At 54.5% G+C, this 15649-nt stretch overlaps 5 protein-coding genes across 5 annotated transcripts; 2 read left to right on the top strand and 3 right to left on the bottom strand.

The window, feature by feature from the left end:
- Positions 1-121: 121 nt before the first annotated feature.
- On the bottom strand, positions 122-1009 carry W97_07086 (YggS family pyridoxal phosphate enzyme; the record flags this gene model as incomplete). The annotated part of the gene is made up of 2 exons (XM_007784958.1): positions 122-850; positions 905-1009. The coding sequence occupies 2 exons, from the start codon at positions 1007-1009 to the stop codon at positions 122-124; spliced, it is 834 nt and encodes a 277-aa protein (XP_007783148.1).
- Positions 1010-1475: 466 nt separating this feature from the next.
- On the top strand, positions 1476-4578 carry W97_07085 (uncharacterized protein; the record flags this gene model as incomplete). The annotated part of the gene is made up of 5 exons (XM_007784957.1): positions 1476-1636; positions 1696-2043; positions 2094-2428; positions 2475-4435; positions 4486-4578. 5 exons carry the CDS (start codon positions 1476-1478, stop codon positions 4576-4578), a joined length of 2898 nt encoding a protein of 965 aa, XP_007783147.1.
- A 299-nt stretch (positions 4579-4877) lies between these two features.
- Positions 4878-5396, bottom strand: W97_07084 (uncharacterized protein; the record flags this gene model as incomplete). Its single annotated transcript, XM_007784956.1, has 3 exons — positions 4878-4951; positions 5030-5125; positions 5225-5396. The coding sequence occupies 3 exons, from the start codon at positions 5394-5396 to the stop codon at positions 4878-4880; spliced, it is 342 nt and encodes a 113-aa protein (XP_007783146.1).
- A 921-nt stretch (positions 5397-6317) lies between these two features.
- W97_07083 (uncharacterized protein) lies at positions 6318-7442 on the bottom strand (the record flags this gene model as incomplete). Its single annotated transcript, XM_007784955.1, has 3 exons — positions 6318-6551; positions 6647-7245; positions 7316-7442. 3 exons carry the CDS (start codon positions 7440-7442, stop codon positions 6318-6320), a joined length of 960 nt encoding a protein of 319 aa, XP_007783145.1.
- A 4981-nt stretch (positions 7443-12423) lies between these two features.
- W97_07082 (uncharacterized protein) lies at positions 12424-15149 on the top strand (the record flags this gene model as incomplete). Its single annotated transcript, XM_007784954.1, has 2 exons — positions 12424-14217; positions 14274-15149. 2 exons carry the CDS (start codon positions 12424-12426, stop codon positions 15147-15149), a joined length of 2670 nt encoding a protein of 889 aa, XP_007783144.1.
- Positions 15150-15649: the final 500 nt, after the last annotated feature.

The raw sequence follows: 15649 nt of genomic DNA, 5'->3' as shown, positions 1-15649 counted from the left end.
AGTAGAAGAGCATGCACATTCAGAAACGTGTTCAAGTCCGTAAAAGTCTCTTAGAATTGGCATAAGGCGTATGTGGAAGGTTCCACTAGTGTGCGGTCCGCCCCTATCCTTCTCAGACGGTTCAACCCTTCTCTTCTTCTACATCTTCTTTGACCTTCGCATCCTTCTTGGCCGGCCGCTCTCCAAAAATCGTCGTGCCCACTCTGACCTCGTCACTCCCCTGTGCAATCGCGCCCTCATAGTCCGAGCTCATTCCCATGCTGAGTTCCAGCTCCTCAGCCGCTATTCCTAGCTCCTTAACGACCTTGTCCCGTGTCTCTCGCAGTACAACGAAGTCCTCGTTCTCCGTTTCTGCAGTCGTGGCCTGCGACCGCGCGATAGCGCCAATTGTCATCAAACCCGCAAGCCTGAGGTGCGGGCACTTCTCACGGATGTGAGCGCAGAGCGACACGGTGTCTGATGGCTCGACACCCGACTTGGACTCCTCGCCTGAGGTGTTAACCTGCACGAGGACCCTCAGAGGTGGCATGTCCTTGCTCTGCCCGCCATTTTCGGCTCTCTTTGAGTCTTCGACGAGGGCCTTCCGCCCTTTTTCCAGCGCATCAGCTTTCTTGGAGATGTCGACTGAGGAAACGCAGAAGAGATTCGGGATCTGCTCGGCGAGGGGTTTGCATTTGTTCGTCTGGAGCGCGCCGATGAAGTGCCAGTGGATGGAGCGCGGGAGGAGCTGGGATTTCTCGAGGAGCTCTTGGTAGTAGTTCTCGCCGAAATGGAGGTGGGAGGCCGGAGGCTGATGTAGCGCGAGGATATCGATTGCGGGCTTGAGTTTTGAAACTGCTATGAGGCGGATCTACTTTGTGTGTGGTGAGTGAGGCGCCGGCGAGTTGCACGGCAGGAAGCGTACACTTTTGCCGGACTTGTTGGCAGTCTGTATTATCTTGTTCACATGGCTGAGATTTTCGATCAATTGCTTTGCGCGCTGGGGGTTTACGTGCATTTCTTCGGCCATGATGACGGCTTGGAAGGCTCAGTTGGTGGCCGTCTCAATTCCTTGATGCGTTTCGGTGATTATTCGGAGATGCTGCCGGAGTTTCGCGCCTGCGGACTTTCCACTGCAGAGTAATGGAGTGAACTAGTCCTTGGGGTCTGAATACCATCTTGAGCACGGGAGACACAAGTAAGCCTGATAGTATCGAGTCCTACGTCCTGGCGCGCTGCTGAGCAAGAGTTCCTCCAGCTGCTATTGGATCATCCCTCCTTCCTCAGCAAGGATCGCGACGCCGGACCATTTCCAAGAAGTTACCTCCGCCCGCGCCCCTTCTAGGACTCTCGATGCGCGCCTAAGACGTGCGAAGGTGCTGAGTAGTTGACGATGTTGGGACACTTCCTGGGATTATCGCTATAACAAGACCGGGCGTCAGAGAGCCATCTCTCCTCTAAGCCGCACTCCGCAGACGACACTACCTATCCCCACAATGGCCTCTGCTACTGGCGCCGGCGGGCTCTTCAGCCGTAACAATGCTGGCCAAGGGGCAAACTCTATGCGCGGTCTTGTCTCCTTCATCGCCGACCTTCGCAACGCTAGAGCTCGCGAGCTAGAAGAGAAGAGGATAAACAAGGAACTGGCAAACATACGGTCAGTTGCTATTGCCGCAGCAAGCGGGCCGTAGAGTGCTGATACTGGGCGACTGACAGGCAGAAGTTCAAAGACGGCAACCTAAACGGCTACCACAAGAAGAAATACGTCTGCAAGCTCCTGTACATATACATCCTGGGATGGAATGTGGATTTTGGCCACCTCGAGGCTGTCAACCTCATCTCGGCCTCGAAGTACTCTGAGAAGCAGATTGGATACCTTGCGGTCACGCTGTTCCTGCATGAGCAACACGAGCTCCTCCATCTGGTGGTTAACAGTATAAGGAAGGATTTACTGGATCATAATGAGCTTAATAACTGCTTAGCGCTACATGCGATAGCGAACGTGGGTGGCAAGGAAATGGGCGAGGCGTTGAGTGCGGATGTCCATCGTTTACTGATCTCACCGTATGTGGACTTACTCCAATCACGGAGAGCAAGCACTAAACTTGTCCTAGGACTTCGAAAGCGTTCGTGAAGAAGAAGGCTGCTCTCACTTTACTTCGGTTGTTTCGAAAATACCCCAGCATTGTCCAGTTCGAATGGACGGAGCGAATAATCTCTCTTATGGACGATGCTGACATGGGTGTAACATTATCGGTTACATCGCTCGTAATGGCGCTTGTCCAGGAGAGTCCGGAACAATACAAGGGCAGCTATGTCAAAGCTGCCAGGCGTTTGAAAAAAATTGTTGTTGACGGCGAATGCACCGCGGATTATCACTACTACAAAGTCCCTTGCCCTTGGATACAGGTCAAGCTACTGAGGCTTCTGCAATACTATCCTCCATCAGGTAAGCCGCGTGTGGAAGTCTCTACAGACAACACTAACTCTAACAGACGATACCCACATCCGAGGTCTAATGCGGGAATCACTGCAGCGTATCATGGATTCTGCCATGGAAATGCCAAAGAACGTGCAGCAAAACAACGCCCAGAACGCAATTCTCTTCGAAGCCATCAATCTCATTATCCATCTGGACACCGAGCACGATCTCATGGTGCAGATCTCAACGAAGCTCGGCAAATTCATACAATCACGTGAAACGAACGTGCGGTATCTTGGCCTGGAAGCCATGACACATCTCGCTGCGCGTGCGGAAACTCTGGATCCGATCAAAAAGCACCAGAGTATCATCATCGGCTCGTTGCGGGATCGAGATATCAGCGTGCGGCGGCAAGGCCTCGACCTACTGTACAGCATGTGCGACCCAACGAATTCTCAGCCTATTGTAACCGAGCTTCTGAAGTACCTGCAGACGGCTGACTACGCGATTCGGGAAGAGATGGTCCTCAAGATAGCGATATTGACTGAGAAGTACGCGACAGACATACAGTGGTATGTGGACATCTCTCTACGGCTGCTCGCCATGGCTGGAGATCACGTAAGCGATGAGGTATGGCAGCGAGTGATTCAGATCGTGACCAACAACGAGGAGCTGCAAGTATACGCCGCTCAGAACATACTCCAGTACCTCAAGGCGGATCACTGCCATGAGACGCTTGTCAAGATCGGAGGCTACCTGCTTGGCGAGTTCGGTCATCTCATTGCGGACAATGAGGGGTGTAGTCCGATCCAACAGTTCATGGCAATACAGTCGAAAATGCAGGGCTGCTCGTCGAGCACAAGAGCTATACTCTTGTCGTCCTTCGTCAAATTTGTCAATCTCTTCCCGGAAATCAAGCCGCAATTGCTCCAGGTGTTCCGAGCATACAGCCACAGCTTGGACTCTGAGCTACAGCAACGGGCGTGCGAATACCTCGCGCTCGCCACTATGCCAACCGACGATTTGTTGAGGACTGTCTGCGACGAAATGCCTCCGTTCCCCGAGCGTGCATCTGCGCTCTTGTCTCGCCTGTACCAGAAGCACGCCGGTACGAGCGACAAGCGGATGTGGGTGGTTGGCGGTCGAGCTGCGAACGCAGATGCAAAAGAGCTCAGTGTTGCCCAGAACGCCGGCCTCAAGCGCTCTTTCACTAATGATACACCTACACCGTCTGGTAACCCCAAAGTGGCTCCTTCGCCGACAGCAGCCAACGGCAGCAACGGCTTGACCAGGAATGGCTCAAGCGACCTGGCAGGCTTAGAGATGGGCATGGACAGCCAGCCAGCCTCGAAGACTCCCAACCTCGCAAGCGCCGCCCATCTGAGCTCGGACTGGGAGATCGGTTACAATAGGCTCCTCCTCCGTTCCGAAGGCGTCCTCTACGAAGACGCGCAGATCCAAATAGCCCTGCGGACCGAATACCGCAGCGAGTTGGGCTGCGTCATCCTCCACTTCACCAACAAGTCCTCCTCACCCATGGCTTCCTTTACCACGACGCTGGACAACCGCTCGGCCGAGTACCTGAAGACTGATACCAAGAGTCTACCGGATACTACAATACCTCCAAATGGCCAGACGCAGCAGATGATCATGTTCGAAGCTAAGAACGTCTTCACAGACCCGCCGACGATACGGATCAGCTACCTGGCCGGTGCTTTGCAGGCGCTGACGTTGCAGCTCCCGGTCGTGCTGCACAAGTACATGGACGCTGCGGAACTGAACGCTGAGGACTTCTTCAAAAGGTGGAAGCAGATTGGCGGCGCGCCGCGGGAGGCTCAGCGCGTCTTCGGGGTGCGCAAGGGCCGGACTTCCAGCATGGAGTTTACGCGGAGTACGGTCGAGGGTTTCAAGTGGGGCGTTTTGGATGGCGTGGACCCGAATCCGAAGAACATTGTGGGTGCGACGGTACTGCATACGAGCGAGGGTGGGAAGTTTGGGTGTTTACTAAGGTTGGAGCCGAATTTTGAGACGATGGTGAGTTCGGCCACCCCTGCTATGGTTGCTCTCTACTGACAATGAGATAGATGTACCGACTTACCATAAGGGCCACAGACGTGTCTGTCCCGCCTGTCCTCTTGAAACTGATGGAGGAGCGGCTCTCCCAAGGCGAGGGCTAGGCGTTGGTTGTCGGCTGGCGGCCCAGAAATAATTCAACTTGCAATGTACAGAGTACCACAGTGGCTTTATTAATTTTGATACCCGGTCCAAAGGCAATGAGTGAATTGTTGTTGCTACTATTGTAATGAGCCTAGCATTATCTCGTCTTTCCCATTCAGCCCAGGAAGCTGTTTACTCTCAGATAGAGGTAATCGAGGAAGCATCATCCAAAACGCCAAAACAAGCCCATTGTTCCACTTTACCCTATAGCCAATCTAGTAGCTCCATCTGGCCGCTAGCATGGAAGCCGCAGAGCCTTCTACTTCCTTGTCGTGAAATCGATCTCCTCGGCCCTCTCAGCACCCGGCTCCGTGCCAGCGCACGTGCATGAATCTAGGACAGCCAACGTCAGTCCCGTGATGTCTTTGACCCGCCCAAGCGGATAGGCTTAGAGGAAAGCGAGCAACCCACCACTCGGCCTCTTCCCACACGCACAAGTCGAGCCCTGAACCGAGCTGTTTTCCTGATCCGCGCGGCCGCAGGTGCATTGGCCCTGGGCGCGTTGGTCTATCCCGAAACGTTAGTCATCTTTCTCCGCCATAAAACGACTCAACCCAATTCCGGGACGACCGACGGATCGGAAGCGAAGATGAGAGTGAGACGTACTGCAAGAGCACCTAGCGCCAGAGATGGTGTTCTCGGTCTGAGCCTTCTCGCACGTGCAGTGCATGGCGGGCTGCTTGCCGCACGAACAGGTCGCTTCTTTGGCGCAGACGCAGCCCGTACCGTCGGAGCGCTTGCAGCAGGTTGCTGGGATAGCGGCGGTGGGCTCAGACATTGTGGATGTGGTGGTGAGGTTTCTGGTGGTGATGCTGACGAGTGTTGGAAGTGTTGTGTGAGATGGATGATTCTAGTGTGATATCGTGTGTTTTGAAGCGGCAGATGTTCAGGCTGGAAAATTAGATCAGTGTAAGAGGAGTCGAAGCAGGCAGGAACCGCGCCTTTATGTGGTTCTTGAATATATCTGATGGGCCTGAAATCTGATTATGGTAGTCGTGACCAACAAGATCGGGCAACCAATCAGCGGCCGTGTTTTGTCAGCCGGAGCAAACTCAGGCACATCACTCTCAGGTACACCTGACGTATGATCATTATTGGCGATCAGATCAACCTGTGCGCAGCGTCACGACTTGTGAAGAGGTCTGAGGACCAAGGGCTGAGATAGAGCCATGATGAGAAGGACGGATGTTTTTGCACTCAATTAAAAGTATGCTACCCGTGTACTTCCAAGATGTCATATTAACATTATGTTTTCTAAGACATCATGGTCGGGTGGAGATACCTGCAGCTGTTGCACGATACCCATCGAGTTCTATAATTCATGGGTATCGTGTTGATGCTGCCACGTGAAGTGACACTATCCCAAGGCAGCCAAGTTCCACCGTAAAGTGCAGCATCAACGCTGTATGCCATGACTACCGACCAGCAAAAAGCCGCCTGCTCAATTTCAAACTTGAGCTTGACGCAGTCCTGCATACCGGCAGACGCATCCTCAAGCAGCATACCGCCTGATGTCCGCCTTCAGTCCACCTGGAGCGGAGTACTAGCGCCGTTGTAGTGACTTGACTGGCGATATCTGTAGTACTTTCGTATCCGGTGCGGGTCAACCGACGCTCAAGAGCAGCCTGCAGCTCCTCTTCTTGTAGGCAAAAGCCTCCAAGTATTTTTAGTGCTTTGTATCCCTTCTCGTGCAAGCGGTTCAGCCCTCTTCATCGGACTCCTCGACATCCATTGTCGTCCGCCGCGATGGCCCACTCGTAGTGCTTCGTCTGCCCTGGTCACCGCCCTTTGCCGCCCTCTCACCCACGAAATCTTTGCCGGTCCAGTCTGCTTTGCAAAGTGGACACTTGCGGGCTGGCTGATCTCGGAAGAATCGCTGCGTGCACACGTCGTGCAAGCGACATTTACACGACCGGTTCGAGCAGCGCTGGCCCTATATGGCCGAGTTAGGCGAACCGTCCGTGGCATGCTGGTGGCACTCGCCGCGTGTCACGCGGTCGTAGAGCGTAAAAAGGACAGGCCACTCACCATAGTGACAATCTCCCTGCAAGCCTGACAAAACTTGATCCTCTCCCTTTCACCGCCTTCTTCATCCTCGCTCTCCCCTTCCTCACCAGGCTCATTATACGTCTCAACCAACCAGCCCCTCAGCTCCATCAACGCCCTCGGACTAAGACTGTAATAACCCGCCCTACTCTTCTCAAACCACCCCTCCTCCACCATCCCCGCCAACACCGCCTCCGCCTGCCCCATTGTCAGTCCCCCACTCGCGCCGCCCAGCGTTTGCCCATTAGCCCCGCTCTGCCTCGCCCCAGCCGGCTTGCAAAGCCGCAACGCCTGCATCCCCGCTACAGCCATGACCTCCGCACTCGCCGTGTTGTTCGTCTCGAACATGGCGTCCAGCACCCTCTTGACGAAGGCGATCTCGTCTGCGGAGTGCGTCGTCGCGAGTTGGGTCTGTGGATCTGAAGTTGCGTTCACGAGCGCGTAGACGCGTGTGCGGTCAGCGTGCTGGGAGAGCGTGGAGCGGATCTCGAGGTCGAGGGGGGAGAGAGCGGTGTTGAGCGCGCTGAGGTAGGATTGGAAGTCGGCGGTTGTGATGTCGGCAGGAAGCGTAGGGCGGCCTTCTACAAACGTGTCAGCGCTGTAGAGTTTGATGGGTGTATTGAGGAGAAAGAGAGAATGGCGGGGGTATACCGTGTGCGGTGAGGATGGCAGCAAGAATTGGCTGCGCTTCTTCGAAGGTGAGGACAGAGCGGGCGAGAAAGGCTTGGAGAAAGGCGCGGTGGGAGTTGTTGTAGTGATCGCTGCCTGCGTCCGCCATTGTGAGCTGTAGGTAAGTCGTACTTCTGAACAATGTATGAGGGGAGTAAGTCCGCAGTGCCCATGCATAAAACGCGTCGATACGCGCAGCCGCGTAAGTCACGTGACACAGATAAACGTAGGGCGGGACCCCCTCAAGGTCAAGACTATGTGGACGCTGCAGGAGTCGGTCACTCTGAGAGAGAGTAGAATATGATCATTCACCGAGACGGCTTCCCAGTCTCTACCTTAATCTTGACCTCGAGTCCAACATCCTGTACGGTTCCACGGCGACATGAATTGTAGCTTCCTAGATGCTATTGAGGTGCACGTTGTGCTCTCTTGAATGTGCTTCATGTCCTCTGCCATGCACAGTGAACAGTATCCGTGCCCGAACAGCAGCCCCCAGACTCTCCCCCCAGGCCCCCATGCTCCCCAGATACCCTGAACATTCGCTTCACTCAGGATGGAGACGACAACAACAGTTCGTCCCTCCGCCCACCACATCGAGCACCAAAGGTCCATCTTATCAATCCCCTGTCCGTCAGGCCCCATAGCTCATTCTGGCCCCGAAATGCTAGGGAGAACACAACGCCGCTTTCAGGCAGCTCTACGGGCCACAAGCTCACGATGTTCTCGTTCTTCTCACTTCTGCCATAGTAGTCATGTCCGCATTTCTCCAGGTAGGCATGATCCGCCTCGAGATCCTCCGCCGGCTCATCGGCATAAGGACGATCTAGGAAAGCACGTGGTTTGAGCGCGTACACGACGACCCTGTTCCAGGTTGCCAGAGCGATGCGCCGAGAGAATTCCGAAACGGCCATGATAACACCGAGAGAGGATTGCGTCTGCGTATCTATACCCTCAAGTTTGGCGACAACGCGATGCTCGAGGCTGGGGTACCTTTGGAGAACGCTAAAGTGATTGCATTCGGCAGGATGTTGGACGGATTTGAGCAGGTAACCACCCGATGCTGGGCCTGGCCTGCGATCAAGGACGAGGTGAACGGCCTGTTGAGAGAGTGACGTTGTTAGCTGGCTGAGTTGTATGGCTAAATGCGGGTTAAGCTTGTTGATAGCCGTTTACGAGCCGATCAGAAGCGGGAAGCAAGGAAGCGAGTAGCTTTGTCAATGCCTCAAAGCTCTCTTTGCGCAGGACTTGGAAGCAGACAGATCGAATAGAATTGGAGGAACGTTGTCTTCCGGCGCTCAACTGTTTTTATGAAGTGATTCTTAAGGTACAAATGAGAAGTTCGCGGCAACTAGGAGTCCTCAGAAGGAGACAATATCGTACCACACATACAGACGGAAACTGACTTACTGTATTGAGGCAATAAGTCTCGTTAGTAAGGTGAGTTTCGATGTGATGCACATGGTGATATGCTAAGGGCAGGCCCACTGACCCACAGTGGAAAGATTGCGAGATACCATCGCGATTTTCAAGATCGCTCGCGCGAAACTCACCATCCGTGATAATAGCGCAGTCTTGTAAGTCGTACTTCGGAACGTGCCATGTCCCGATTGGTGAGCCTTCGAGGAATAGATCCAGTCTTCCGCCAACGATCTTGATGTCTGTCACCGGAAGTTCAGGCAGCACTTGGCCAGTAGGGTACCGGCCGATCAGCTGCACGCTTTTTAGGATTTTTCGTAGACGAAACCCGTCCGCTGAGCTATCCCATCTATGTTGATCAGGACTATATGATACGAGCTGGCAATATCGCGCAAATCCATGCAAGTCCTGCCAGGCAATTACCGTTGTACCACAGGGAGCCACAGCCAGGCCTACTGGCTCTCGATTTACTTCTCGTAAAACGTCCTGAACATGGCTGATTCTAGGCTTGCTGTCCGAGATGTCATAGGTGACGAGCTTCAAGACAAACTTCGCTCTTTCTGCAGCTGCTTCCACGAACGGGTGCGATAACTCATCCAGCACCCTCCAGCTGTACAGCACTACCACGGTATCCGGACAGCCGTTGAGATCCTCGCGGTTTTGAAAAGCGACTTTGAGAGCCTCGCAATGAACATCATTGATGAGGTCTAGGCAGTCCAGAGTAAGTGTGTGCTTGAGTCGTGGCCGAGATTCTGTCAGATCGTACAGCCAAACACTCCCACTATCTCTATACACCAGAGCAGCGGTGGTGTGTTTGCCACAGCAGCGGAAGATACTGCTTTGCCTAAGTTGGATGCGTTGTGGCTCAGAGCCTGTGCTTCCGGGCTTGAAGCAAGTGACATCGGTCAACATGCCTGTACCATCCGACATGTGCTCGTGGGCACGTATTTTGAAGAGTTTAACGAGAGTCTCAGTCCGCATGGTGTCATGATATCGGTGTCCCGGTAACTGGTCAAGCTGATGCTTCAGTAGCACTCTCGAGCTTCGTGCATGATCTCGGATGGTTCTGCACACTAATAACGCGATATAGAAGCTGTCGGGATCGAGCTTGGTTAGAATGAGCACCAACAGCTCGGGCGGGAGATCCAGCAACATTATTGTCGATTGCGGTTCCGCTGCTGGGACTAGTCTTTGAAGAACTCAGTGGTCCAATACTCTAGTGGGTGCCCTTTTTCGGTCTGGAACCAGCGTAGACTTGATGTTGAAACTGATTCCGTATCACTACTGCCAGCTCACGAAGACGACCTAGTTATGTACCGGTAAAAAGAAGCGAAAGGATGGAACGCCAGGCGCGAATCGTGCACTATGTTCGATGAACGGACCTTCTCAGGTGAAGTGCGGTTCTACAGCCCACGAAGTTCACTTGATTCTGAGCTCTTGTGCCTCAGCCTCAGCCTCAGCCTTCCACGTGACTCTCCAGGCTTGCATTATGCGCCAAGATCCGTTCCAGCCGACCATCTTAAAGGACTGCACTCAGCCTCGTGGGCAGCCGCCGGCTCGTAGTGCGGATAGAAAACTGACGGGTTTCACGATGGCCCAGTGTTGATGCCGTGAGCCGCTTTCGGAGTTGTTGGGACATTTCGTGCACCTCAGCTGAGACAGGCTCAGGCGAGGGCAGGGCCTTCTTTTGGCGGGGATCTTCGGATAATGCAGCGACACGGATGTGGCGTCAGCTCGCACTGTTTCAAAGTCTAAAACGGCTACGAGTATCACGGGCAGGACAGGCCAGGTTACACAGTGCCTTGGAGTGATATCAACAATGGCCTAGAACACAGAGTTCAAGGTTTGAACATCGCCCAAATCAGGCAGCTGTTTTATGAGTGTGCGAGTAAAACTTAGGGAGAAGGAAGCCGGAGATTTCTCCGTACACTTGTCCCGGAGATCTCTCCATATACTCGTCCCGGAGATCGAAGACTGTGTCTCGTGGGATCTCGAAATATACGGACAATTCCAGTCGAATCACTCTGGCTGCTGTCCGCCGACTGACAATCTCTGAGGCACTTGCGGAAGCTTGCCAGGTGCGATGACCGGCTTAGAAAACATCAACCTGATCGCTTGAATGCTGCCACCGCCAGACGCGGAGGTGGGTCAACGGTCACAAGTGGGTTATCGGTAACCACTCTCGGCAAAAGCTGACATTGAAATCGGTCGATGCACGCTGAAGATAGCAATCCCAGAGCAGGACCTCGATTGATGCCGGCATCGTTCCAGCAAGCCGATGGCTTGGCTTTCCCGAAGAACAGGCACCCGAGACTTGCGGCGCTCAGCCTGCAGGAGGGGTGCTCCGACGGGGTGGTGCTGCAGATATCACAGATCCAGAACGTCGGATAATCTACCTACTTAACATAATGTCTGACGCGTCTATTTGTGCGGCTTAAGACACGACGGGAAATGGTTAGCCGGGACGTTCGAAAAACTGTTATTAGCTGCGAGAATGAACTGGAATGGGTGGCAGTCACAAATAGATCTCGACGATGGAGGCCGCAGAAGTCGAAGAGAAGTCCCTAAGTCGCAGTGACCTGCAGCTCAGGAAGGTCGAGAAGCTCAAGGGTCATCCAAAAAGTGCGTTGCCGCATTGAAAGCTTGCATAGTGCAAGCATAACTCACAAGTCAACGACAATCTAGGAGATCGATGGGTTAAAGGGGCAAGCTGTTGAAGATACTATGCTGTCTGTCGCATGGAACTGGCCTATGAGTTTTCCCCTAACATGATCATGGGTCCAGCTCCGTCGTGAATCTGACAGTGAAAGGGCAGCACCTAGGATGCGGCAACAGCTTTTTGAGTGGCCCTTGGCCGCTCTGCACAACCCGTCAGGCAGGCAACAAGTGCAGCGTGGAGCTGTAGGCGACCGTGCACGACGACCCTCCGAGCTAGACAATGGAAGCAACGGCTGCGTGTTGTAAAAGGCCAGAAGCATCGGCCAAGCAAAGCAAGCGACAATCTGCACGTACGTCCGCCGTCAGCAGGCTCTGGCCAACTGTAGCGCCTGCCAAAGTTTAGGCCATCTCCGCCGAGGTCGTCGTTTGGACTTGCGTGCAGAGGCGCCGCTGTCGGGTACGGTTTGCAGTGAGAGAGGTTGCGCTCAGCCAGAGTACATATTTGGGGCAAGTCCCCGCCCCGCGGCCCTGCTGATCCCCTCCGTTCTTTCCGCTCTCCAGGGCCTTTCGCGCAATCCTCTTGCGTTGCCCCGAGGCCCTGGCGCCGACCCTGCATCGGACCCGCCTGCCAAACCGCCAACCGAGAGCGGCAAACACTGAAATCGGAGTGCTCTCCTGAATAAAAAAAATCGGCCCTGAACCGACCGACCGAGGAAGTCGCAGCACAACGCAGCGCAGCGCAGCGCGGAGTCGGACTCAGATCCACAGTCGTCACTCGAGCGGAGGAGCTCCGGCCTGAGGTTCTCCAAAGTCGCTCGCAGCTCTCAGCCTCAGCTCGCACCGGTCGCACCCTCTCCGGCGGTCGTGTTCCTTCGCCCCCCCTTTGTGACATCATTCCAACCCTCAGCCTCGACCCAAGCGACCTGACATAAGACACTACGACGATCCCACCTACCACATCGGCTGCCTTTTGAAGCCGACACTTTCACACCTTCGTGAAAGCGACAAGCACAACTATGAACATCACCGTACGCTCCCCTCGCGTATGGGAGAACTCGCACACGGCATCGCAGCCTCGTTCTCAACCTCGCCCGGTAGCGACTCCTTCCGTACGCTCTCTTCCTCGAAGCGCAACCTCCGTCGCACAACCCGCACCTCCTTCTGTACCTGATGTGCGGACCCCTCCACCACGAACCAGCTGCGACGGACAAGCCCCTAACCCAAGCCCGTCATATTTTGGACTCCCCGCAAAGGAGTGCTTCTCGACAAGCGGAGCGCAGCAAGGTCGGCCCGCATTCTTCTCACCACCGAGCTCGCAGGTGCGCTCTACAGCGGCCGCATCACCCCGCATTGTGCCTGTCGACCAGAACCCTCATTTCGAGGCTTTTCGTAGACAGTCCGAACAAAATGCTTTCAACCTAGGCCGACTTTCTAGCTTCGACATGACCAAGCCGAGTACATCACGGTCGGTGAGCCACAGCAGCAACGCGCCGAATGAAGCGCTGCCAGCCTCGAAGTCAGCATCTCCTGTTTCTCCCACGAGAAACTCGGGCGGTGGAGGCTCGAATTTGATTGCAGACACGCTCGCTATACCACGTTCTCCCAAGCGCATGCTTTCTTCCGACTCAGCTACCTTCCCTGATCGACCTCGCCGCCACTCACCCGCCTCATTCTCAGAAGCCGATGCATCTCTCGCCTCGAACCATGCTGACTCCCTACCGAATTCGCATTCTCGGTCTTCGTTGCCGCCGAACACGGCTAAATCTGGTGTTAACGCGCACAACCAACGAGCGGAGACTCTGCCGGCAAGTCTTGATGGCAGTGGTCGCAACGACGGTCCAATCTTTGTGACACCCCAACATGTCGTAAATCTGTTGGATGCCTCTGGAGAAGAAATCCTGCTGCTTGACCTCCGAGTCTCGACACAGTATGCCAGGTCAAGGATTACACAAGCGCTCAACCTTTGTATACCGACGACATTACTGAAAAGGCCCGCGTTCAACGTACACAAGCTTGCCGATACGTTTAGTGTCGAGGAGCAAAGGAGCAAATTCGAGCGTTGGACATCCTGCAAATACATCATAGTCTACGATGCGAACTCTACGCAGCCGAAGGATGCGGCTATTTGCATAAACACACTGAAGAAGTTCGCGACCGACGGCTGGACTGGTGGTTCTTACATCATACGAGGAGGATTCGCTGAATTCTCTCAAAAATTCCCTTCGCATGTTGAGACAGGATCTGCCGTTAGCTCGGCCTCTCGAGGAGTAAAACTTAGCTTGGATTCAAACGGTCCTGCCGTTGCGCCTGTAATTGGAGGGTGCCCAATGCCAGCTACCCAGAATGCGGCCAATCCTTTCTTTGGCAACATCAGACAGAACATGGACTTGATCGGAGGCGTTGGGAGGATGTCCATCAAGCACCCTTCATCAATTTCAGAGCAGATGGAATCGGGGTTGCCTACCTGGCTCAAGCGAGCAGTTGATAACAAGGATGCTGGAAAATTAGTTTCGGACCGGTTCTTGCATATCGAGCAGAGGGAGCAGAAGCGGATGCAGGAGGCTCTTTCAGGCAATGTCACTTATGGCACACCGGGTGCAGCACGAGCGCGAAGTAGCGTCCAAATCGCTGGCATTGAGAAAGGAAGCAAGAACAGGTACAACAACATCTGGCCTTATGAGCACTCTCGGGTGAAGCTCCAGGATGTGTCTAGCGGTGGTTGCGACTACATCAACGCAAACCACGTGAAAGCCGCTTGGTCTAACAAGCGCTACATCGCAACCCAAGGTCCGATACCTGCGACGTTCAATGTAAGCACTCAACTACTTCCTGACTATCTTGTAGACACAAGTTAACCATGTAACAGGACTTCTGGAACGTCGTCTGGCAAGAAGACGTCCGCGTAATCGTCATGCTCACCGCAGAGAAGGAAGGCGGCCAGGTCAAAGCCCACAACTACTGGGAGGCCAAAACGTATGGTCCGTTCCACCTCAACTTCCTCTCAGAACACCGCGCCTCTCTGGAGATGGCCAAGATCCAGCAACACCGCCACCGGCCCAGCATGAGCCGAAGACGCTCCACCAATCCAACGCCTGGCAAGCAGCTTCCAGTTCCGGTCGAGACGTCGCCGATCTCACCTACCTCCGATCAGCCTTACGTCATCGTCCGCAAATTCTCGCTCTCCCACGCAGATCACCCCTTCGAGCGCATGCGCGAAATCACACAGCTGCAGTATTCCAGCTGGCCGGATTTCGGCGCCCCTGCGCATCCGGCACACCTGCTTGGTCTCGTCGAGCAGTGCGATGCGGTTGTGCGGTCCATGCTTTCGCGACCGAACCCTGCGGGCCCTGATCCGCCGGAGGTCAGGCCGGTGCTCGTTCACTGCAGTGCCGGCTGCGGCCGCACGGGCACGTTCTGCACCGTCGACTCGGTTATCGACATGCTGAAGCGGCAGCGATTGAGCGGGTCTGAGAAGGCTAAGAGGACGCAGAGGCAAGCAACGCCTATGGAGATCGATGCGGCGGGTCGGGATGGGGACAAGGAGAGGGATCCGTTTTTTGATAGCCCGACTGTGGAAGGGAGCTGGGTCGAGAGGGACGACTGGGACCTGATCGAGAAGACGGTCGAGGATTTTAGGCTCCAGAGGCTGAGCATGGTGCAGAGCCTCCGCCAGTTTGTGCTGTGCTACGAAAGTGTGCTGGAGTGGATTGTGCGGCAGGAGCAGGTGCCGAAGTCGGCGTAGAGGAAGCAGAGGTATACTTGGCTCCGTCATGTTTCGAGCAGAGAGATAACTGGGGAAACGGTGGAGGATGGGAATCGTCATTGTTAGGAGTTTTACAAGGGGCTCAAAAGGAGCATGGCATAGGGCACGGAGTTCGTTGTTACACTACAGGATTAAAGGCATTCGAGGGTTATGAGACTCATGAGAAGCGCGATTGGGATGGGGGCAGAGCATCTAGATACAGTTCACGCCTTAGACTAAACGAGCATCCGATCTTTTGTTCTCGTGCGGAGCGGGCAACGGTGAACGAGTGTGCCTTGGGTGAATCACTGAGAACTAGTGTAAGGACCAGCCGCACACGCCGTGGTGTGCTCGTGTTTTCAAGCTCAACTCTCTGTTTGTACAGCCCGCTTAGGGTGACCCCCTAAACCGCACAAAACGAGCCACATTAGAGCATGTCAGCAACCATTTGCCATTTCTTTGCTGGTTGTTTTACTGGGGTTCGAAATCACGTTCCTTGT

This window comes from Coniosporium apollinis, assembly GCF_000281105.1.
Source record: "Coniosporium apollinis CBS 100218 chromosome Unknown supercont1.37, whole genome shotgun sequence".
NCBI classification, from domain to species: Eukaryota; Fungi; Ascomycota; class Dothideomycetes; genus Coniosporium; species Coniosporium apollinis.
This window is presented reverse-complemented; position numbering and strand designations above follow the sequence as displayed.